Genomic DNA, 25,719 nt, shown 5'->3' on the forward strand with positions numbered 1-25,719 from the left:
AAAATGTCAGATCAATCAAAAATCCAGATGACCCAAAGGGTGCAGTGTGCTGTTATCACATTAACAAGATGAATTACATGTGAGAAGTGGCATAAAAATCTTTATCATAACCAGAAAGATGAGCCACAAATGTAAGTTAAGTTATCCTTATAAAAGTTATCCTTATGAATGGTGGGATAGCTTGTGTATTGGATTTGTATCCATAAAATATTAATAGTAACCAACAAAGGCCTCTAGCATATCGGGTAAAAACAGGGACAAGAATAGTATGGGATGATAAGGAATGGATAGGATACAACCTGTACCAGAAAAGAATATACTCATATAGAAGAGATCCCAGATTCATCAAAGTGGCAAAATAAAAAACCTGAGAATTAATGATCACATCCTTAGAGAAATCATGTAAACCATACTGTGGCAAATTAAAACAGCAATCTGCGTTGGTTACCAAGAACATTTAATGAAATATTGTAATTGAGACACCATTACATTTTGAAAATTAACTGAAAAACCATTTTCCATAACTCAAAATATTAAAAATCTTTTAATTTCTCCCAAATAATCTCCAAATCAATTCTGATTTTTCTTGTTACATGAATAGTACTTCTATTTAAATATAGCTCACTTTATAAAGTAGATGTATTCTTGGGAGGGCAGAGGACGGAGTGCAAAAATAAAATTTTAGAAATTGTATTATATTTTAAATGTAGCAGGGGATCATGCTATCCTAAAGGAATCCAACAATGAATTATTTTGTGGAATAAAGCATTATTTTATAATGTAATTTGTTGTTGTTCAGTCATGTCCAACTCTTTGTGATCCCACAGACCGTAGTGTCCATAGGGTTTTCTTGGCAAAGATACTGGAGTGGTTTGCCATTTCCTTCTCCAGTGGATTAAGGCAAACAGAGGTTAAGTGACTTGCCCACAGTCATACAGCTAGGAAGTGTCTGAGGTCAGTTTTGAATCCAGGTCTTCCTGACTCCAGGCCCAGAGCTCTATCCACCAAGCCATCTCACTGCCTCCTATAATGTAAATACTTGCCCCTTAATTTGTTTATTTTAAACATTAAAGTTTTTGCATATTGGGTTTGCTTAAAGTGGAACACACAGTAGTTGGTTTTATGATAATTGTTAAGTTAACAGTAATAGTACACATATCTTTCATAAATAAAAAAAAAACTTATAGCACATTATAAATATTTGGTAATGAGTCTTAACCTCTGTTTTTACAACAGTAAAAGAGAGCCAGGCTTCCCTGAATCAATAAAGTGTCTAATTCAGTAAATGGTATGGTCAGGATCTATCAACTATATCCCATATATTACCCTTTCCAATCAAGTGCATTCATTTACCTACCTTACTTGTGGGCACTAGATCACTCCATCCTAGGAGTAGATAATTTCTTTGCAAGAAATGTATAAGAAGCCGCTGGATAAGGGAGAAATTGGACTAGTTTGGACCGCCCGACTGGACCTGACCTCAGCTCTAATCTTGACCTCTAATTTACAGCTTGCTCCTCAGTTGCTTCCAATAAACATCCTTGACTCTTCATTTCTAGCCTCATGCCAACTCTCTCAGATCCAACTCCCTGCCACCTACAATCCTGACACTGATGGGTTTTGATCATCATATGTATTGTCATGTTCTGAACACTCAATTCTGCTATGTATTGTATGTCATTTCTATTTTTTTTAGAAAACGTTTTCTATTTCTTATACAAGTCTATACAACATATACAGACATTGACACAATGTTCACATTTGGACAAATTTGTTGATATTTCAGAGTGTTGCTTCCAACAGTGAGTGAGTTTCCATTTACACCGAAGGGCGACACCTAGTTTATCTGGTGGTTATCCAGAGTCCATTTGCACCACAGTTTCTTTGGCTACATGGCTGTAGGGCTTACTTCCTGGCTGGTCTCTTCAATCTTTAGTCCCAGATTATCAAACCCAAAGCTGGTCAGTTGCGGCACGTTGCTTTCAGGTGGCTCCGCATTTCGAGTAGGGATAGAACAATATAAGATGAAGCCCACCATGATGACACTGAAGGAGAGAATGTAGAGCCCTGAAAACTGAGAGGAAGAAGGAGACATTAGGTTTCTGACCATGCTCATTGTCAACAATCATGGAGGTCACTGTGACACTGAGGATAAAGCACTGCACATAAAGGTAGAAGATCCAAGTTCAAATTTTACTTCAAACATTTACTAGCTGGGTGACACTGGACACATTAGGTTAAGACCTATTTTTGTCTCAGATTCCTAATCTAAACAATGGAGTTAATAAGAACACCATCCTATAGGGTGGTTGTGAAGATGAAAATAAGGTGATATGTGTGAAAAATGCTTTGCAAAACTTAAATGGGTATACAATTGTAACTTACTAAACACACTTTTCCACGTGGCCTTTTGCCAAAGTATCACTTCATCCAAACTTTTCTTTTAACACTTTCCGATTTGCAGAGCACTTTAGTTCTATGATTTCACACGAGTTTCATAATATTCTATGAGGTGAGTAGTGCAAGTGTTATTATCCCCATTTTACAGATTAGGAAACTGAGGATTAGACAGATGAACTGACTGGCCTACGTCACACAGTTCTTAAGTAGCATGAGGCAGGAATTTAACCCAGGTCTCTCTTGGCTTCAAATCTAGTACTTTTCCCACTATACTCACCTGCCTAACATGACACAGAACATCCTAGTGTTCACTGATGAACCCATAAGCTACAGGAACAGTATGTGGCAAATTTACTATGCATTTTTATGTATCAGAGATTTAGACCTGAAAGGGTTCAAAGGTCACTTTGTCCACTCCCCTCGATTTACAGACAAGGAAATTGAGGCCCAGAAAGGTTAAATGAGCTGCTGAAGGTCAAATAGATCATAAGTGGCAAAGCTGGGATGTGAACTCAAGTCCTCTGACTTCAGAATCCAGAACTTTTTCCTGTGCACCCCACTGCCTACATAGTATCTAACCTGAAGTAGAAATGCTACATTCTCGGAAACAGTCTACCCCAATACAGAAACAACCATGTTTGTAAAGAGATGACCCTTTAAAACAGAACAAAGGCAATATCAGCATAAGCCCCAAGAAATCAAGCCCAGTTCAACTCTAGGTTCCTAAGGTGGCTTGGGGTGGACAGAACATAGCGTCTTTTGATATTTTATGAGATGGTAGATTCTGAGCCTTATTTGGTCTCTTTAAATGGTCCAATATTTGTTTGTTTTTTCACTAGTCCCCCCCTTAAAAAAAAAACAAAAACAAAAGGCAGATGTACGAAAGTGCCCAGCAATAAAGAAAATTATCAATGTCAACAATTAATAATTATTGAACACTGGGAGACTTGTGGTTTTTGTTCAGTCATTTCCGTCATGTCCAACTCTTTGTGACCTCATTTGGGGTTTTCTTGGCAAAGATACTACAGTGATTTGTCATTTCCTTTTCCAGCTCATTTTACAGATAAGGAAACTGAGGCAAACAAGTGAATTGCCCAGGGTTACACAGCTAGTAAGTGCCTGAGGCCAATTTCAATTCAGTTCTTCCTGACTTCAAGCCAGCATTCTATCCACTGTGCCATCTAGCTGCCGTAAAGAGTCGTTTACCTATGTCTTAATTTTTTTTTCTTATACATTCCCCTCTATCTTTCTCTACCATGTTTTTAATGCATATAGAAGCATAATTATTTCAAGTCTGTGCTTGCATATGTCCATTTTGGGCATTTCTTTCCAAAGCTCTTTTTCTTCCGTTTTTCCCACTTTCCTTGGCTCTATTTCTCTGTTGAGGATTTGTACTCATCAAATGTTACAATTTACTCCACCTAGTGACTGTCTTTGTAATAGGTCTCTTGCAATGGATTTCCAAAGGAGAATCAGAATCAGAAAAACTACAGGCCTTCCTATGGCTGCTAAAACTACCAACTTGTTTTTTCATTATTATCAACATTGAAGTGTCTTTCTTCTTTGGAATAAAGTGTAGACATTCCCAGTATTTCTCCCCCAACTATTTCTTCTCTACCATTAAAACAAACAGGTGTTTATGAGAAGGCACTTTCCCCCATTCCTTGCAGAGGTAGAAGACTATGGGTGTGGAACACTGTATACACAGGCTTTTTCAATATGTTGGCTAGGTTTATCAAATTAATTTTTTTTCTCTTTTTTATAAAGTATGCCTCTAAAGGACTAGGAAGAGGAAGGAGACATTGAGGTGATGTAAAAACAAAAGATAATCAAAATTGACATAGAAATAGAAAGCTGGAGAGAGTGGCACAGTATGGATAGGTGTAGATGAAGGGCAATCCATATGAGATAATAAATTCACTGGAGTATTGGAGAATAATTTTAAAATTGCTGCACAAGTCTAGAAGCATGTGTTTCCCTCAAGAATGTTTTAAAACAGGGGTTGGCAAAATAATACTTGGGCCATATCCAGCCTGCTACCTGTTTTTGTTCAGCTGGTGACCTAAGAATGTATTTTACATTTTTAAATATGATAAAACTTTATTTAAAAATATAAAAACCCTCTTAGCTTATGTTGTTGCTGTTCAGTCACTTCAGTCTTGTCTGACTTTGTGACCTCATTTGGAGTTTTCTTGCAAAGATACTGGAGTAGTTTGCCATTTCTTTCTCCAGCTCATTTTACAGATGAGGAAACTGAGGCAAACTGGGTTGAGTGACTTGCTCATGGTCACACAACTAGTAAGTGTCTGAGGCCAGAGTTGAATTCAGGAAAATGAGCCTTTCTGACTCCAGGCCTGGCACTCTATCTACTGTACCACCTAGCTGCCCTCTTAGCTCATAAGCTATACAAAAACAGGCAGTATTTGCCAAAACCTGTTTTAAAACAAAGACAAAATTTTTCTCTGTTTCACTTCTGTTTAGACAGAAAAGAGAAAGTACTCTCCTAGTCATATGAAAAAGTGCTGTGATCTGTTCAGGAAACTGATCCCAAGTCCAACATGGAAGCGTGACGGAGCTGTGGGAGGTGGGCTTCAATTATCTGGCCACCTACCAGAACTCTCTCTGATGAAGCCAGAGCTGATAAGACCTTCGTGACTTGCCTTGAGAATTTCAACAAGGAAAAATTATATTCTGCATCTGATTCTCAGCACCAGATAGGCACTGGTCATTGAGATGGAAATGATGAAAACTTTGTGAGGAAGTGATCATTCCAGCTTAGTTTGTGACGCAAGGAGAGGAAAGTTAGAAACAAACCTAGGTCTTTGGAAAGGGAATTCCAAAGTGTTCAGAGGAAGGATAGTAGGATTCCATGGATTAAAATGCTATAGAGCAAGTAAGCTGAGGACAGATAGGAAAGAAACTCTTAAGAAATTATTAAGACATAAAGAGAAACAATTATAATGAAGAAGAGACCCACATGAGTGTATAGGTATCTCATTAACCAACTTAGATTTTTTTTTTAAAGAATGTTCAGAAAAATGGAAGCAAGGACGAGGAATAGAGGTGAGTGTAGGATCTGTGATTCATTGGTTTAGGGAACTTATAGATGAGGAAATTCCCATTATAATTGGAAATTGGCACCTTCTCTGCAATGTCCAGTAAGGTCTTACTTATTGAAGATTTGCCTAGAGGACTGATAAATTAAATGACTTGCCCAGGGTCACACCAGTATGTGTCAAAGACAGGATTTGAACCCAGGTCCAAGGCTGGGCGTGACATCGCCTAAGAATAGTAGGTAAACTTCCAAATGAGCTGAGGGTAGTTTGAAAAGCTAAAGATAAGAAAAAGGTTTGGTTTTCTTTTAATTTATATTAGGAAAAAAGAAGAGGGCTGAAAAAAAAACCAGAAATACTATTTGGGATAAAAGAGACTCTGGATAATGACCACAAAAAAGAAGAAAGAGAGTTTTACTTCCTATTTTGCTTCTTTTTTTCCTGCCAAGGAGGATGAACTTTGGACTAGAAATGACAGGGGAAAAAATGGCCCAAGGTAAGTAAGGAGATAGTAAGAAAGTGCCTACATGTTCTGTATGAGTTCAAGCCACCTGGCCCAAAAGAACTAAAACTTCAGGTCCTAAAAGAAATGGCCAATGTGATTGCTGACTGAGCCACTATGGGATCTTCAAAAGGTCATGAAGAAGAAGGGGCATGAAAGGTAGAGCAGGACTGAAGAAATTTTCCTTATTTTTTTAAAAGGTAAGAGAATGAAGTCTTCCAACCAGAGGCCAGTGAGCTTCCTGGCAAAATTCTGCAACATGACTGAAATGATGGTTTGTAAATGTGTAGAAAGAAAATAATATAAACAAAGAGCCTACCTAGCTTCCTCAATCAATTAATCAATAGACATTTATTAAATGCTTGTGCGCCAGACACTATTTTTTAAAAACAGATTTACAAGACAAATATATCAGTGTAATTCTATAGCTATGGCTAACCTAACTTTTAGCACTTCATTAAGTAAACCCTCTTACACCATTCTGATGGAAAATATAGCTAGACATGGACCAGACCATAGGACAATTAGATGGATTCAGTACTAGTCAATGACCTCACTCAAAAAGTCAACATTACTAGTATCAACTTGGAAGAAGTCTCCAGTGCAGTGCCACAGGAATCTCTGATTGATCTTGTGTCATTTAATATTTATATCAATGATTTAAGTAACAGCATAGATCTAACGCTTATCACATTTCTGGACCATAAAGCTGGGAGAAATAGCTGACACATTGGCTAAGGAAGTCAGTATTCAGAAAGATCTTGATAGGCTAGAATGCTGAGCCAAACTGAATAAGATGAAATGAACGGGGAGAAATGAAGGGAAATATGATTGAAATCAAACAAATAATGACAATATAAAGTGAACAGACTGGTTCACCCGATCCTGGAATATGAAAACTTCAGAATGCCTCTTCTACTGAACATGGGTTATCCCAAAATAATTGGTCTCTTATATAACTGGACTTATACAAAATAGATCTTTTTCATTTTTTCAGTCAGCAAATCTCAGTTACCCAAAATGCAGACGTAACTCCCTAAGGCAGTTAAAACACCTCCACAGGACTTGTTTTGAATCCTAATTATCCAATTTTGGCAATGGAAATTTTACAGCACCACTCTCAGAGAATAAAAACTGATCTGTGTGGACCAATTGGCCTCATTCAATATGTCACATGGAATTTCTTGTTAACATAATAAAGTATAATTTAATAGATTATTATGCTATTGAGCAGCAATAAACATGATTTCAGCTTTAGAACATTCGTTATCAGTTATGAGATAACAGCCAGTTAAGTCAAATATATATCTTGTTAAACAGACAGGTTTTAAGCCTCTTAAAGCAGTCTCTTCTAACAATCTACTCACCTCAGTGGTCAGTCCTTCAACTAAGAACATGGCCTGCTTCAAGAAGAGCACTCACTGAAAGATGTTTTCTTGTATGGATATACAGCAGCAATCTCCACTCAATCCCTGCTCTGATCTTCCACCATGGCATGAAGATAGCCCTGAGTTCTTAAAAGCCATGCCACTGGAGCACTTGTCTTGACAGACCCAGCCAAGGTCAACGATAGTCTATGTGCCCATCATCTCAGAACCAGCTTAGCTAAGTCTGGAGATGCTCATCACCAGCTGGGTCAATGGGAAATAGCAACCAACAAAGACTAAAGACTATGGGAAGCAAGGGGAGGGGTGGAGGTGGGGGAGTTGGCAAGGGGTGGGAGGGGGAGTGTCAACTTGCAGTTATAGAGACTGGAACCACCCTGATTCTACCACAAAATCACCAATTCTTGAAATGTGAGATGGCTTCAAAAGGACATGGCACAACACTGAATCACCTCTGCTGCAGACTCAAATGACTGGTTGTCAGCCAATGAACTTTTTATTACCTTTGTGTGTGTACCATAGTGAGCAAGGCATCATGGGGGAGGAGGGGGAAGGGGAAAAACTATGACTTCTTCATTGTTGTCTTTGCATCCCTAGTAACTGACATAGAGGCAGGCACATTTCAAGAACAAAGGACCAACAACAACCTCAGTGAGTAGTGGTAGGAGCTGCCCCATAGGGACCCAACTGGAACTGGCTACTTACGGCAACACAATTCCTTCCTTCCTTCTTTCTTTTTTAAATTAATTTATTTTTAGTTTTCAACATTCACTTCCATAAGATTTTGAATTCCAAATTTTCTTCCCATCTCTCCCCTCTCCCCACCCCAAGACAGTGTGCATTCTGAATACCCCTTCCCCCAATCTGCCTTCCCTTCTATCACCACCCCCCTTCTCTTATTCCCTTCCCCTTCTATTTTCCTATAAGGCAGGATAGATTTCTATACCACACTGCCTGTATATCTTATTTCCCAGTTGCATGTAAAAACAATTTTTAACATTTGTTTTAAAATTTTTGGATTCCAAATTCTCTCCCTTTCTCTCTCCCCACCCACCCTCACTGAGAAGACAAGCAACTTGATACAGGTTATACATCTGTAGTCATACAAAACACTTCCATAATAGTCATGTTGTGAAAAACTAACTATATTTCCCTTCATCCTCCACCCGCCCCCCGTTTATTCTAGTCTCTGCTTTGACCCTGTCCCTCTTCAAAAGTTTTTGCTTCTGATTACTCCCTCCCCCAATCTGCCCTCCCTTCTATCATCCCCCCTTCTCTTATCCTCTTCCTCCCTATTTTCCTGTAGGGTAAGATAGATTTCCATACCCAATTGAGTGTGTATGTTATTCCCTCCTTAAGCCAAATCCAATGAGAGTAAGATTCACTCATTCCCTCTCACCTTCCTCCACTTCCCCTCCACTATAAAAGCTTTTTTCTGTCTGTTTTATGTGAGATAATTTACCCATATAATCCTCTCTCACTCCTTAATTTTATTTTTTAGATATCATCCCTTCATCTTCAATTCACTCTACTTCTATATATACACACACACATATATATACACATATACATTATATATAATATACATTATAGATATTTTATATACACATTATATATATACATACATATACATACACACACATAAATATATTTTCCCCCCCTCCAACTATCCTAATACTGAGAAAGGTCTCATGACTTACAAACATCATCTTTCCTTGTAGCAATGTAAACAGTTCTATTTTAATAAGTCCCTTATGATTTCCCTTTCCTGTTTACCTTTTCATACTTCTCTTGAGTCTTGTATTGAAAGTCAAATTTTCTATTCAGCTTTGGTCTTTTCATTAAGAATGCTTGAAAGTCCTCTACTTCATTGAATATCCATTTTTCCCCCTAAAGGATTATACACAGTTTTTCTGGGTAGGTGATTCTTGGTTTTAATCCTAGCTCCTTTGACCTCTGGAATATTATATTTCAAGCCCTCCAGTCCCTTAATGTAGAAGCTGCTAAATCTTGTGTTATCCTGATTGTGGTTCCACAACGCTTGAATTGTTTCTTTCTGGCTGCTTGCAATATTTTCTCCTTGACCTGGGAACTCTGGAATTTGGTTATAATATTCCTAGGAGTTTTCCTTTGGGGATCTCTTTCAAGAGGTGATTGGTGGATTCTTTCAATTTCTATTTTGCTCTCTGGTTCTAGAATAGTAGGGCAGTTTTCCTTGATAATTTCTTGACAGATGATGTCTAGGCTCCTTTTTTGATCATGGCTTTCAGGTAGTCCAATAATTTTTAAATTATCTCTCCTGGATCTATTTTTCAGGTCAGTTATTTTTCCAATGAGATATTTCACATTGTCTTCTATTTTTGGTTTTGTTTTATAATTTCTTGATTTCTCATAAAGTCATTAATTTCCAATTGCTCCATTCTAATTTTTAAGGAATTATTTTCCTCAGTGAGTTTTTGGACTTCCTTTTCTATTAGGCCAATTCTGCTTTTTAAGGCATTCTTCTCCTCATTGCCTTTTTTGACCTCTTTTGCCATTTGGGTTAGGCTATTTTTTACGGTGTTATTTTCTTAAGTATTCTTTTGGGTCTCGTTTAGCAAGCTGTTGACTAGTTTTTCATGCTTTTCTTGAATCACTCTCATTTCTCTTCCCAGTTTTTCCTCTATTTCTCTTACTTGCTTCTCAAAATCCTTTTTGAGCTCTTATGGCCTGAGACCAATTCAAATTTTTCAGACCCGTCCTGGTGCTTGATTTTGTGGTCTTCTTCTGGTTGTATGTTTTGATCTTCTTTGTCACCAAGTAAGATTCTACGGTCTGACTTTTTTTGTGCTGTTTGCTCATGCTCCCAGCCAATTACTTGACTTTTACACTCTTTGTTAAGGTAGGAGTCTGCTTCCAGTGTGGAGGATGTACTGTCCCAAGCTTCAGGGGTTTTGTGCAGCTGTTTTCAGAGATATTTCTAGGGCCTTGTAAATTTTCAGTTCTTCCAAAGTGGTATGATAAGGGGTAAGGTGTTTACTCCTTTCATGGCCTGTGCTCTGGTCTATGAGTGACCAGAAGCACTCTTTTCTGTCTTGCAACTGTGAGGAGGATTCCCTCTCCACCAACACCACAAGCTCTACCACATTAATGCTCCTCCTCGCCCCAGGACCACCACCCAGGACTGTGACCCAGACCCAAGCATGGGCAAAGCAAGAAAATCCTCCCTCAGCACCAGCAAAGAGATCTCTGCAATCCCCCTCTGATCAGTTGTTTAATTCCCCCCTACCATCTGTGGGCCACCACCCCAAGGTTGCACCAGGACGGGTCTGAACCACACTCCTCTCTCGCTCAGGTCTGACAGAACTTACCTACTGACCTTCTAAGTTGTTTTTGGAATTTGTGGGTTGAGAAGTCTGGAAACTGCTCTAGCTGCTAGTGATTCAGTCCCCTGAGACCTGCTCCAGGTTCAATGAGGCCTGGTCTTTGCCTGCATGGCCCACACTGAATTGCACTCCTCTCCCAGGCTGTCCCAACAGACCTTTTTCATCAACCATCCAGGTTGTCTTGGGCTGGAAATTTGTTTTGCTCTGTCTTTTTGTGGATTCTGCTGCTCTAGAATTTGTTTAAAGTCATTTTTTACAGGTATCTGGAGGGGTCTGAGGGAGAATTCAAGCAAGTCACTGTTTTTACTCCACCATCTTGGCTCTGTCCCCTTTCTTTCTTTTCTTCCTTCCTTCTTTCTTTTCTCTTTGTTTTGTTCTTTGTCTCTCTTTTTCTTTCTTTCTTTTTTCTTTCTATCTTTTCCCTTCCCTTCCCTCTGTCCACATAGGGTATATGACACCCTTACCTGAGGGTGCTCTGCCCAAAGGAATGTAAATTTTGATTGATGAAACCTCCAAGGTATCTTGGGGTTTACTGGCTAGATTTTTTTCTTAAAAGACCATGCCTTAAACCCAAATCACTCTGGCTCTCATGGATTGACCAACAATAGGTCCCAGCCCAAGTACCACTTAGTGGTCACCGTTTGGGCCCTGATTGGCTGTGAGTGAATGTCAATGGCAATTGTTTCTGCTTTGGCCAGAAACCCAGAGGATCTTCCCCTCCCATATTGATTCTTTTTTTTGACTAGTTAAAAGAGGTCATTCTCTGCCTCATTTCTTACCTAGCCTTAATCACTGAATGGATTTTGCCTCAGTCAAACTAAGAGCTGTTAAAGACCTTAGCTTAAAAAGGCCCAAGGTCTCCCACTGCATCCAGGCCAAAATCTCCAGTCGTCCTGACCTATGCCTTGCCACTGGACCCAGATGGCTCTGGAGGAGAAAGTGAGGCTGATGACTTTGCACAGCCCTCCCTCACTTAAATCCAATTCACCTGCAAGTCATGGCATCACCTCCCCATGACATTATGATTCTCTTCAAGAAGGAAGGACAAACAACAACAACAACAGCCAGGCACATAATAGGTGCTAAAAGAAATTCTTGTTGATAGATTGTTACGTGAAACTCCCAGTGTGGACACTCTCTTCTTTGATATATATTGCAACTGTCACTGTCTCATATTAGAGAGTTGACATGAGGCACTGAGAGGTTAAGTAATTTGTTCAAGGTCACACAGCCAATATGTGTCACAGGCAGGACTTGAACGCAAGTCTTCCTGACTCCAATGGCTGACTCTATGCACTTCAACACTCTGCACCCTGCTCACTCAGTATCATTAAGTGGATACAAAAGAAATAGAAGACAGTTTCTAAGGAGTTTGCAATCCAGCTGACCAACTTGGCAAAGGCAAAAACATCCTATCTTAGTTTTTTTTGCCCCTCAAATATGATACTTTAACATGACTGATGTGAAACTCTCATCTTTTATTATCTGATATAACAGAAAAACAATAGGACCGGGTGACAGAGGATTTGGGTTCTGGTCCCAACTTAAATGTGTGCCCTTGGGCAAGTCACTTTGACCTCTGTTTCATTATCTCAAAAATGAGAAAAGTGAACTAGACAATCTCTAAAATTCCTCAAAAGTTCTATCACTATGTTAATAGGAGAATTAACACCAGAAATGGAATTCTTCTAACTGCTGTCCGTGTACAAAACCACAAATATGTCTGTCTCCCCACCTTTCCCATCCTATACTCTGGTTTGTGAGCAGAGGGCATGGAAGGTTAATTGGAAGGGGACAGAATAATAGGATCTGAGACTCACAAAGGCCCAACTATTTTATCACCCACAGCTCTTAGCATCTTGGCTCCACTCCTGCTCGCACAAATTTAGCCTCTCCAGAAGTCATTGCCCTGTAGTCATGGCCTCCCCTGCCAAGCAAATTGGCTATGCTTCATTAATCTGAAAGTGCTTCACTGGAGCACTTTCAAGTTCTGTGCAGTTCTCTAATTAGAAAATAGCAATAAGGGGAGCAAAGAGGGGGAGCTCCTAACCTGCCAAGGGCCATTACCCAAAGTTCATTTCTTGGAGGTGATGAGATTTTATTTCAAGTCTGAATTCTTGAAAAAAAAAAAATACCCTTAATCTAGATTTGTGCCAAGAGGGAAACTTTTTGGGAAGCATGCCAACTATAAATCCAAACATACCAGGTCTACTTGATCATTGTTGTTGTTGTTGAGTCTCTTCAGTCCCGTCTGACTCTCCGTGACCCCATTTGGGGTTTTCTTGGCAAAGATACTGGGGTGGTTTGCCATTTCCTTCTGCAGCTCATTTTATAGATGAGGAAAATGAGGCAAACAGGGTTAAGTGACTTGCCAAGGGTCCCATGGCTAATAAGTGTCTGAGGCTAGATTTGAACTCAGGAAAATGAATCTTCCTGACTCCAGGCCCAACGCCCTATCTACTGCATCACTTAGCTGCTTACCTTATATCCAAAAAGAAAGAGTCCAAAGAAAAGACTGTAGAGATCAGCAGTCAGGATGCCCAGGTTGACTGAGGTGGCACTCGTGGCTTTGATGACCATTGGCATGAAGCTATACAGACAGAACATACAGAGGGCAAAAGCCACAAATAGCAGGGCTGCAAAATTAAAAAAAAAATCACAAATAACATCACAGGTGGGAAATAATTCCATTTAGCAAACTTGGCAAATATTTGTTAGGGGCAGACTACACACAGAGCACTAGCCTGGATAGTGAGTGAGATTTAAAAAAAAAAAACAAACTTAGATAAGCCACAGTACATATATAGTCTGGTAGGAAATATGGCACACACACAAAAACTGGACTAAAAAGTAATATAAAATGACTGCGTAACAGAAGTGAAGGCAGGGTTGTGTGAGACAGGGTAGGGATAGGGGACGACTAGCATCTAGAAGTCATGTTCAAGGTACACATACTTTGATAGCACATATCAACATTCTTCCCAAGTAATATTCTGTCAGTAAAGCGAGAGAAACCAAGTTTTCCAAGGGGGGAAAAAAAGATGAACATATTTCTAGCTCAGGGGTTGGAAATTTCTGGGAAGAAGCCAAATGAGTGGATTGAAATAGATTATGTCTAAGGTGCCTTTGAGCTTTAAAATTCATTTCTAGGACAGTTAGCTCAGACTCGGGCAGGGGGTTGTTTATTCTCCCCAGCTCAAATGAGAAGAAATCTGCTGCCTTTCTCTGCCTTTCCAAGTCAGCAGAGCAAAGCTTTCTAATTATTTAGCTCATTATTTTGCTCAAAAGTCAGAGGTCATTTAACATTTTCATTAACAAAAAATTACTAAATGCTTAACAAGGGCCTAGTCTGCAGCAGTCACCCTTTTTCAAAGGTGATGATGAATATTCCCAAACGGGTCTCCAAACCTGAGACTTGCCTATCTACAAATACTATTTATCGATAAAGCTCTAGAGGACATTCAGATTCTAGAAAAGGGATTGAACTAGATGCCAGTGAGGACCCTTCCCAGTCAAAGATTCTAAAATTCTATGACTGAATAGGATTTGATATTTACTTTTCTTCTGCATGTGCTGTTACCATTCCTCAATAAAATGTAAGCTAGTTAAGGTCAGGGATTTTTTATTTCTGTTTTTGTATTTCCAATGCCTGACGTTATTGTTCAGTCATGTCTGCCTCTTTGTGACCCCATTTGGAGTTTTCTCAGCAAAGTTAATGGAGTGTTTTGCTATTTCCTTCTCCAGCTCATGTTGCAGATGAGAAAACTGAGGCAAACTGGGTTAAGTGACTTGCCCAGGGTCACAGAGCTTGTAAGTGTCTGAAATCATATTTTAACTCAGTAAAATAAGTCTTGCTGAATCCAGGCCTGATACTCTATCCACAATGCCACCTAGTTGCCTAATACCTGACATAGTTACTGTTTAATAACTGCTTTTTGAATGAATGAGGAAAGTATATTGTGAATCTTAAAGTACTAGATAAATGTGAATTGTCACTTTGGTACAGACCTGCAATTTCATTGGTATAAGAAACTGCATACGAGAAAAATTCTGCCAATGCAGGCTGACAACCTTTTTGCCACTTATAGTCTTCAAGAGTTGCCTGAGGCATTGAGAGGGCAGGTTGCTCATTCAGGGTCACCCAGCCAATATATATCCAGTGGCAGGACCTGAACCCACATCTTCCTGACTTTGAGGATGGTTTTCTGTCAATTATGCTATGCAAACTGTTGTGATTATTATAAATTGTAATGACTCCTTTTTTTGGTTCCTGATTGGCTCAATTTCTATCACCTGGCTCTGAATCAAGGCTGTCAAAGGAGTTGGATAAACTCAAGGTCCCTTATATTTGCTGTATGCTGCTAATGAGGTAAGTAAGTCCAACATACTGTGATAGCACAGGAGACAATGGAAGGGCAGTGATCCACCACTAGTCTTAATAAAGGACATAAGTGGTAACAACTCTCTGCAAGAATTCTTTTTTTTAACTGAATTATGCAAATTCTGCAGGTTGCATTACTTTGAAATTCATCACTACAGATAATTTCTCAATAACAATTTAGATTATTAGAAACGAATTGTCCAACCACATGTCAACCCCTAGGCAATGGGGTTAAGTGACTTGCCCAGGGTCATACAGCTAGTAAGTGCCAAGTGTCTGAGGCCACATTTGAACTCAGGTCCTCCTGACTCCAGGGCCGGCGTTCTACTGTGCCACTTAGCTGCCATCTAGCTGCCCCCTGGTAGTATCTTAAAATAGGACTCAACATGAGTTACTGTTAGGGACTTTCTTTACAAAGTCGTTTCTCAACACGGACACTCAATCATACTAATAAGTGAGGCTGCTTGGTGTAGTGGTAGAAAGAACCCAGGACAGAGTCCAACAAGATCTGAGTTCAAATACTGCCTCTGACACTACTTGCATGACTACAGGCAAATCACTTCATCTCTATGATCCTCAGTTTCTTTATCTGTAAATTGGGGATAATAATACTATAGTACCTCTCTCATAAGATGATTATGAGGATCAAAGGAGAGCATATATTTAAAGTACTTTGCAAACTTTAAAGTGGCAGGTAAATTTGTTATTATCACAAGAGGATTAGTTGAATTCAATCCAACCCAACAAGCATTTATGCAGTACCTACCATGCACAAGGCACTGTGCTGGGACCATGGCTACAAAGACAAATCCAAAGAAGAATCTTTGCCCTCAAGGAGCTTACATTCAGCAATTCAGCATGTAAACAGATAAGAGTATATACTATAATTTGGAAGAAGGAGCAAGAATTAGGATTAAAGAAGAAGAAGCATTTGAAAACTTTTCACCAGTCTTTACAAAATTACGAGGTGTGTAGTAGACAATGCCATAGTAGTCAATCCTGAGATTTCTTTGGACCATTGCCAACCAATACCCATAGAAGCCAACTCCATTTGTTTTAACCAGGTGGGATGTCCTAGCTTTTATTCAGGGCCAGACAAGATTAACCTTTGGTCACACTCAGTCACATTTATATCGGGGGAATGCCAGGATTAAAGGAGACTTCCCATATGAGATGGCACATGAGCTGAGTTTTGAAGGAACCTAAGGATTCTAAGAGATGGAACTAGGGTGGAGGGGAGAGGCATTCCAGGCATAAGGAACAAATGTAACATATCTAGACTTGAAGAACATACTTAGGTGAGATATGACAGCTACTTTTGAAGAGCCATCATACAGAAGAGAGATTACATCTACGCTACTTAACCTTCAAGGACAGAGTTTACAGGAAACAAATTGTGGCTCCTTAGAAAACTTCTCAACAGTTAGGATTGTCTGAAATCGGAGATGGGCTACCTTGTGAAATAGTGAGTGTCCCATCACAGATCATCAAGCGAACACTGAGCAACTGCTGGTTAGGGACATTGTGGAGGGAACTCATGATTTGAATAGGAGGTGAATGAGAACTTCTCTGAGGTCCCTTCCAACCCTAACAATTCTCTAAGCTTTTCCTTCCTTATCTCACAGTGATATAAGCTGTAAATCCTGTGTTAAATTGTCTTTGGTATTTTCTCAGGGTGTCATCATATATATTAATACTTGAAGATGTGGAGGGAGAGGAAGAAATAATACATTTTTCATGATTAAATACAGATTTCTCAAGTCAATACCTAACAAAGACAGGGATAAGGACAGTAAAGACTTTACAAAGGTCTTGGTGACCTTGGCATTACCCTGACATAAATGTGGCTGAGTGTGATCAAAGGTTAATTTTGTCTGGCCCTGAAGCAAAAACATCCCACTTGGTTTTAGTGTTAATCAGAGTGTTAATCAGCAAGGGTCCAAGGAAACCTCAGGATTAAGTACCTTAGCATTGTCTATTGAACACTCCATGATTTTGTAAAAGCTGGTGAGTTTTCAAATGCAACTTTTTTTCCTGAATGCACTTAATCAATTGATCAACAAGCATTTATTGAGTACCTACTATGTGCTGAGCACTGTGCTAGACCATTTCACCATCTTCCACCCAAATTCACACACACTCAGTAATCTCCAGTGGCTCTCTATTACATCCAGGATTAAATATGAAAGTCTCTCCTTGGCATTTAAAGCCCTTTACAACTTAACCCCTTCCTACCTTTCCAGTCTTCTTACACTTTATTTCCTTCTACATGATCCAGCCACACTGACCTCCTGGCTGGCTATTCCTCACACATGACTCTTCATCCCCTAACTCAGTACATTTGCATTGGCTGTCCCCTCTGCCTGGAATGCTCTCTTTCCTCACTTCCAAGTTCCAGATTCCCTGCCTTCCTTCATGACTTAGCTCACATTCCATCTTCTCGAGTTTTTTTCCAGGTTCCTTCATCCCAATACTAGTCCCTTCACTCTAAGATTACCTTCTATTTATGCTGTATATATCTTGCATGTACATAGTTATTTGCATGGTGTCTCCCCCCATATAATGTGTGTTCTTTGAGGGCAGGGACAGTGTTTTTGCATTTCTTTATATCCCCAACACTTAGTACAGTACCTGACACAAAGTAATTGTATAATATACTCTGTTGTTGACTGACTGATTTGGGTATGTGGAATAACTAAGAATGAGAAGTTTTAGATGATAATGAGGTCAACCTGCATGACTGGCAGAATGATGGTAATGGGAAAGAAATAGGGAAATTCTGAAGGGGGGTGGGATTGGGGTAAAGGTTCTGTTTTGCACAAGTTCCACTTGATATGCCTATAGGACATCCCACTGGAAAATCCAATATGCAACCGGTGATTCAGAATTACAGTTGAGAGCAGAAATTAGGATTGGAAATATAGATCCTAATGAGATAAATGAAAGAATCATAATTGAAAGGTACTATCATTCACAACATACCAATTTTCCAGTTCCAATGAATGTCAACAATATCTTGATATTCTATAAGTACCCTGAATAAAAGTTAGAAAATAAAAAGTTAGAATGTAAATTTCATATATTACTTTTAATACCTACTTTGCATATACTTTAGGTAAGGGATTATCATCTTATATGGGGATCTGTATATCTCTTATGTATTTTACTCCTATTAACAAGGAATTTCTTAAGACTATACAACAGATAGCAGAGGAAATTAAAATGGGTTCCTAAAGAACTTAACTTTCACTCTCCCATATTTTATAATAGTAGATTTAATTCTAAAGAGGTAGAAAAAGCACACTTTGTCTTCCCTCTCAAAATCTGTTGATGAAATGTTGATGTCCTAGAAATGATTAATAGAAGCGAGGCTCCATTATATACACCATTATAGAATTAGAGGCAGGAGCCCTAAAGACCTCATACATTTCTTTTTAATATATAATTAATTTATTTTGACCTTATACATTTCAACAAATGAAGGAAAGTACAAGCCATTTTCAATATTCCTATAAGAGCCAAACACAGGCAGTGATACCAAGTGAGCTTAACAGAATCTAAACAGCATGAATGTAAGCTATAACTAGATACAAAAAGGAAAAAAACAAAGTAAATAGAGATTCAGATAGATCCAAAAGTAGACACAGAGCAAGTTATCTTTGTTGGTTTGTTTGATCTCAATTTGTTAAGATGTATAGTATAATATTAGTAATTTTTCTCTATTTGATCATTATTATTATTATTATCAATCATAATAGCTAATATTTATGTGGGCAAATAGGTAGCACAGCAGATAAGAGTACCTGGCCTGGAATCAGGAAGATTCATTTTCCTGAGTTCAAATCTGGCCTTAGACATTTACTAGCTGTGTGACCCTGGGCAAGTCATTTAATACTGTTTACCTTAGTTTCCTCATGTGTAAATGAGCTGGAGAAAGAAATGGCAAACCACTCCAGTATCTTTGCTAAGAAAACCCCAAATGGGGTCACAAAGAGTCAGTCACAACTGAAACAAGTGACCAACAACAAAAATATTTATGTAGCACTTTCAGGTTCATAAGCACTTTACATATATTATCATGTTTATTCCTCAAAAAACCCTATGAGGTAGGAATATCTGTATTATCCTCATTTTACAGACAAGGAAACCATAGCTGAGAAAAGTTAAAGACTTACCCAGGATCACACAACTAGAAAGTATCTCAGGTAGGATTCGAACTCAGGTCTTCCTGACTCCAAGTCCATCCTGATTCTATCCATTATACCACCTAGCTTCCTCTTTAAGCTGTAAATGGCTTAAAATTAGGGTTTTAGCTAGAGATTTACCCCATGTTCAATTATTAATTAATTGATGTTTCCTATAACTGTTGAGTATATACAAATGATTAACCTTTGAGACCAAAACTGAAATAATTTTCTGAAAGCTCTATAGGATTTAAGCCAAATTAATTAATTTTCTTAATAGTTTCAAATCAATAAATATCATTTAGTAGTAGGAGAGTCATCATGTGTGCTGTATTTTCTTATCATAGCATAAAGGAAAACAATAGAACCTTACAGCTGGAGACCGCTGATAAATGTCCCAAACAAGCCCACCATGCCTAGAAACTCTACTCGGCTCAGCTTTTTCACAATGTACTCCTCACACACATTAGAAACGGCATAGAGAGAAGCTCCAAGAAGAACTAAGATGTCACCAATCAACACATTACTTCCTGTATGAGAAAAGGAAAAAAATTAAGCCACAATAAAAGGACCCCACTATCAATATTTCTACCTCCGTTGGATAAATCCTGGGGCAGAACAGGAGAGTAGTGTAGGAAGGGGAATAAGGACAAGCTAGCTGCTTGTTGTTCATGGCCACGGCTAGGGGTAAGGAATGGACTTGTGTGATTTTATTGGCCTAACACCTAGACGGGAATTCCTCATGCCAGTGAAGGTCAGCAACTTAGAGTCTTGGAGAGTTTTCTAGGTCACTGAGAGGTTAAATTACTTACTCAGGTTCACATAACCAGTAAGTATCTGAGTTAGGTCCACAAAACACAGGTTTTCTTGTCTCTTAAGTCCATTCTCTGTCCCCTATGCCATGCTGCCTGTCCACCACTGCTGTGAATACCATTAGACACTTTGGAAGACGTACCTCAAGATTTGAAAGGTTGAAAGTCTATGGAATGTAAGGCTGCAGCTTGAAGGATGATGCCATCTGTGGTGATGGGGCTATGAATTTTTTTTAATATTTCTTCCTGCCCTCAGACTTTTCTTTAGTCACCAGGAAGATGAGGCTCAACATAGAATACCCAGGAGGTTCAGGTTTTCAAAAAATAATGGCATCACCAAACATAGATAGACCACATCAGTTTCCAAAAATCACAGGAAAGGAAAGAATTGTTTCAATGCTTTTCTCAGTTTTAGCCCCAAGGGGATGATGGGGGGAGGGGGTGTATAAGTAAAATGCACACTCTGCCTCAGTTTCATTTTTCACCTGAATTTGGAGACAATGGGAAGCTTTTTATCTGCAAAAAGATCTAAAGAGAAGTCACCCAGTGAATATATATTACCTTTTTTTTGAAAAAAAATTATTTATTTTTAATTTATGGAATAATATAAGTATTTCCATGACATAGTATAATAAAAAAGGGTGATTACACATGAAACTGCAAATGTATTATGTACAACTTGCTATTCCTTTTAAATATATAATAGTTATTGTGCAGATTTCTTTTTTATATTATCTTTTAAAATAAAAAAATTCATAGCAAACTCAGAGTCTGCCACAGATACTCAGGAAATTAATTCAAATTTTGGAGCTTCAAGAAGAGGAGGGTTGGGGGCAGCGAGATGGCGTAGTGGATAGAGTACCGGCCCTGGGTTCAGAAGGACCTGAGTTCAAATGCGGCCTCAGACACATAACACTTACTAGCTGTGTGACCCTGGGCAAGTCACTTAACCCCATTGCCTAGCCAAAAAAAAAAAAAGAGGAGGGTTAATACAAACAACTGAAGGGAAATAATGAAGATTATTCTTTCCCAAAGCAGGAAATACTTGGTAAGGAAAAAAAGCAATGTCAAAAAAAAGATAGAGGAACTATCTATGGGCATCTAAACATTTAAAATTTGTATAGAGCTAGGAAAAACTGTAGAAATCATCTTGTCCCACCTCTGCATTATACAGATGAAAAAACTGAGGCTCAGAGGAATGAAGAGATCTGTCCAAGATCTCAGAGAGCTAATGCCATGATTGGCATCCAGATCTCTTGCTTCCGAGCCCAGGGCTTTTTCCACAACATTACCCTATTGACCATATTCCTTTGTTATTAAATTAAGGAAATTCCATACTTCTCTCAACATCTTCCAAAAACAGCCTTACAATATAAACTAGGAGAAAATGAACTTGAAAACCTAATTTTAAATTTACCCAGGGAGTCTATCTGGTGTCTGTGTGCCTTAATTATCATTATTTTAAGTTCAAATGTCTCCAAAAGTGTCTATAAGGCAATGCCTCGGACTGAGAAAGAAAATCTTACCAGAATTGTTATCTCTCCCAGCTAATATGTCAGCACCAACCATTGTTCCTACTCCCAAAAGACAGACGGCCACAGCAATAAAATGGATCACTCTATATCTTGCATGAAGAACAAACCATGAAAGGGCCATCAGAACTGGAATCCCAAAGCAGTCCAAAAGCTGTTTACATGGAGAGGAACAATCTGCTGTTAAACTAGCCTGGATGAGTGCTAGGGGAGTGATGAAATGGATCTGATGCAAGGATGGCCAACACCAACCCACGAGCTCACCCATCCCAACAGGGTCCACAACAGCTAATGGTCCCATTCACTCTCTTCCATCCTACGCTGACAATGGCAGGTTAATGATCAGAACAACTCACATTTCTATAACCTTTTAGGGTTTTCTTTTTGAAGTTCTGTTGATGCCTTTTGTTTTTAAAGCATAATTACATCCAGATATGCTATCTTTACTGAGCTGGTGAGAGGCAGCTAGATGATACAGTGGATAGAGCTCTGGGCCTGGAGTCAGGAAGACTTTGGTTGAAACCCAACCTCAGGTACTTACTAGCTGGATAACCCTGGGCAAGTCATTAAACATCTGTTTGCCTCAATTTCCTCAACTGTAAAATGGGGATAAGACCTACCTCCCAGGATTGTTGTGCAGATAAAATAAGAAAATATTTATAAAGCATTTCACTGGCTATTAACTGTCTGTGTTGATCTTGATCTTGATCTTGATCTTGATCAAGTCACTTAACCTCTGTTTGTCTCAGTTTTTTCAACTGTAAAATGAGGATAAGAATAGCACCTATCACACAGGGTTGTTATAAGGATCAAAAGAGATAGTATTTGTAAAAGCACTGGCACTATACAAATGCTTATTTTATTCCCTTCCCTTTCGACATTTAGCAAGCCTTTTCTTTTACAAAGAAAAACAGCTAAGCAATGCCAAGTGACACAGTGTGCATGTATAAGTTAAAATATCACCAAAACTGTTGATTTTTCAAGGAAAGGGGGGTGCATTAGAGTCTCTCCTCTGGTGCCAAGATTGGTCATTATAGTTGAACAGCACCAGTTTCATTTTTGTGTTCTTTTCCTTTACAAATGCAGTAATCAATGTCTATGTCACTTTCCTGGTCCTGCTTACACTACTCTGCATCAGTTCGTTCATGCAAGTATTCCCACACTTGTCTGGATTCTTCACATGCATCAATTCTTATGGTTCACCCTTTAAGGTTTGTCAAATACTTTCCTCACAACAACCCCCAAAAGTAGATACTTTGAGAATTTTTTTTTCATTTTACTGAGGTACTGAGAGTTTAAGTGACTTGCTCATGATTACATAACTTATTAGTTATATGATCACAGGTTTCTGAGGGAAAATTCAAATCTAGGTCTCCTGGCTCTGAGTCACAGAATCATAGATACAGAGTTGAAAAGCCATCTAGTCCATTCTCCTCATTTTAGAAGAGAAAACTGAGACCCAAGGAAGTTAAATGATTTGTCCAAGGTCACAGAGTAATAAGCACCAGAGATGGGATTTAAAGCCAGGTCCTTTGACTCTAGAGTCAATGCTCTTTTTTTTCCCTTTTTTATTTTGGTGGGGAGGGGAGGTGTGTGGATAGGATAGAGTAAACTTTAAAAAAAAATTTTTTCTATTCTGAACTTAAAAATCAACCAAAACAAGCACTTCTATATACATAGCAGAATAAAAAAGAAGGCCTTGTACATGGAATTGCGAATTTCTATTATATACAGCTTGCTTTTTTTAAATATATACTAAGTTCAACATGCTACTTCCAAAACTGTCTTTTCTGTGATTCTTTCTGGCTTCCTTTCAGTTCTTTCTCTGCTTTTCAAACATATGTTTTACTGACACTTTTATTTATTTGGGGGAGATGGTAATCCTATCCCTAGTACCCTTTCCCCCTCCCCAATCTCTACCCTCCTATTGAGAAAAAAGAAAACCAAAACCTTTGTAACAAATATGTATAGTCAAGAAAAATAAATTCCCACATACACAGTGTTTTTAAATATGTCTTATTCTGTACCCTGATTCTATCGCTTCTCTGTCAGGAAGTAGGTAGCTTCATCATCAATCCTCTGGAACCATGTTTGATTATTGTAACAATCAAAGTACTTAAGTCTTTCAAAGTTGTTGTTTTTATACCATTGGTGTTATTTTATAAATTATTCTCCTTCTATTCAATTCATTCTAAACCAGTTCATACCTATCTTTCAAGGTTACCATCCCTTTTATTATCTTTTATAGTGCAATAACATTCAACTATATTAATATACCATAATCTGTTTAGTCATTCCCTAATTGATGGTCACCCTTTTTGTTTCCAGTTCTTTGCTACAATAGAGAAAGCTGCTATGAAAATGATTGTACGTAGGGTCCTTTTCTACTTTCTTTGATCTCTTTACAGTATAGGCCTAGTAGTGGTATCATAGTTTCAAATTGCTTTCTAGAATAGCTAGACCAAGTCACCATTCCAAATTGGCTGGACCAATAATGCATTAGTGTGCCTATTCTCCCATAGCCCCTCCAACAACCTATAATTTCCATTTTTTTGTAATCTTTGCTAATCTGGTGGATGCAAAGTAGAACCTCAGAGTTATTTTAACTTGCATTTCTCTAATTACTAGTGATTTGGAGCATTCTTTCACTGACAAGGAATCTCCCTCTCTCCCATCCCTCAATAATAATTAAATAGTTCAGGCATAATAACCCTTTGGTTGACATTGAAAGGAGTTATCTCTTTCACTGCCCCCAATTAAGCACTTTTGAACCAACCCAGGGGAAAGGTCAATGTAGCTTAGCAATGATAACACACACAATGTAGCCTAGCGCTGACTTATAAAAGGCACCTTTTATGTGTACTTTACTTTCATTCCTGGGTCTTACATATGTACTTATTTATGATTTACTTTCACATTTAGTTGTACGTCAATCGATGCTTATATCATATTCTTCTGTCTGTAAAAACTGAGATTCTCGCATGCTAATAATGTTACTAGAATTAGGAAGTTATTAAGGAAGTCAGAATTTTCCAAGCATTAGCAATCTCCTTTCTTCCTTCAAACCAACTGGTGTTTGCCTTTCTCCATCCTATTCTCTGACTGCACTAAGAAAAGATACTAAATTCAATTAATTCTAAGCACCTTAAGGGCAGGGGCTATGCCTCAATAATTCATTCAGCACCTTCTAGTACAGAGCATTGTGCTAGTCCCTGGGGGGAGACAGATAGAAAGTTTCCCTAAGGCATTGTCCCTGTCTTACAGAATTAATACTCCAATAAGTTCTAAGCTCTCTGTATCCTGAGCAATCCCAGACATTATTGAGCTCAATAAACACTTTCTGGTTGGTTGTTGAGATCCTTTGAGTCTCTCTATTTGGGTATAAGCCCTGGATGAAGTCCTACAAACAGAAATCACCCAAATCAAATAGACTTTATTTATTTTTTATATTGAAGACCTAACTTCTATATTTCAAAATTAAATACTGTCTTTGGTGTGGAACAGTATTGAATAGGTACCAATGAGATGGGAAAGAACCTCAAATGTGAAACAGTACTGTTACCCAAAGGAAACAACAATGCTACAGAACCACAGGAAATGAAACTTCTCAAATATTGACCTTTTCCCTCTTGGCTCTGGAAAATGGCAATATTTTGCTCTGAATTCAGAAGTAACTTCTAACCATACAAACCAACCGGGAATGCCAGTTTCCAAAAATCTCTCAGAAAAATAATAGGGATAGGGACTGGGCCTGTGATTAGTATAGAGGACTCCCAGGTAAGGAAATTTCCTTTACCCTGCAAATCAGGCAGCACCTACAACTTGCAGACAGAGAGCTACCTAGAACAACTTTAAATGACCCGCTCAAGGCTATGCTGCCAAAATGGGTCAGAGGTGAAGATGAAGGAGGATTAGGAGGAGGAGGGGGGAGAAAATGAGGAGAATTAGCAGGAGGAGGAGGAAGAAAAAGGAAGGAAGGCAGGAAGGAAGGAAAGAGAAAAAAGAGAGAAGGAAAGAAAAAGAAAGAAGGAAGGAAAGAAAGAAAAGAAAAGAAAAGAAAAGAAAGAAAGAAAGAAAGAAAGAAAGAAAGAAAGAAAGAAAGAAA

General features: G+C 38.5%; 1 protein-coding gene across 1 annotated transcript in view; it reads right to left on the reverse strand.

The window, feature by feature from the left end:
- Positions 1–937: 937 nt before the first annotated feature.
- SLC35F2 (solute carrier family 35 member F2) overlaps positions 938–25,719 on the reverse strand; it is a 74,398-nt gene continuing 49,616 nt past the window's right edge. Inside the window, exons 4-8 of the mRNA XM_027849551.1 lie at positions 21,609–21,768; positions 19,644–19,800; positions 18,069–18,121; positions 13,187–13,341; positions 938–2,074 (exon numbers count right to left, since the gene is read on the reverse strand). Coding sequence (XP_027705352.1) covers positions 1,889–2,074; positions 13,187–13,341; positions 18,069–18,121; positions 19,644–19,800; positions 21,609–21,768 — 711 coding nt within the window. The 3' untranslated portion in view covers positions 938–1,888. The remainder of the gene's footprint in view (positions 2,075–13,186; positions 13,342–18,068; positions 18,122–19,643; positions 19,801–21,608; positions 21,769–25,719) is intronic.

This window comes from Vombatus ursinus, unplaced genomic scaffold, assembly GCF_900497805.2.
Source record: "Vombatus ursinus unplaced genomic scaffold, bare-nosed wombat genome assembly UNPS02007612.1, whole genome shotgun sequence".
NCBI lineage: Eukaryota > Metazoa > Chordata > Mammalia > Diprotodontia > Vombatidae > Vombatus > Vombatus ursinus.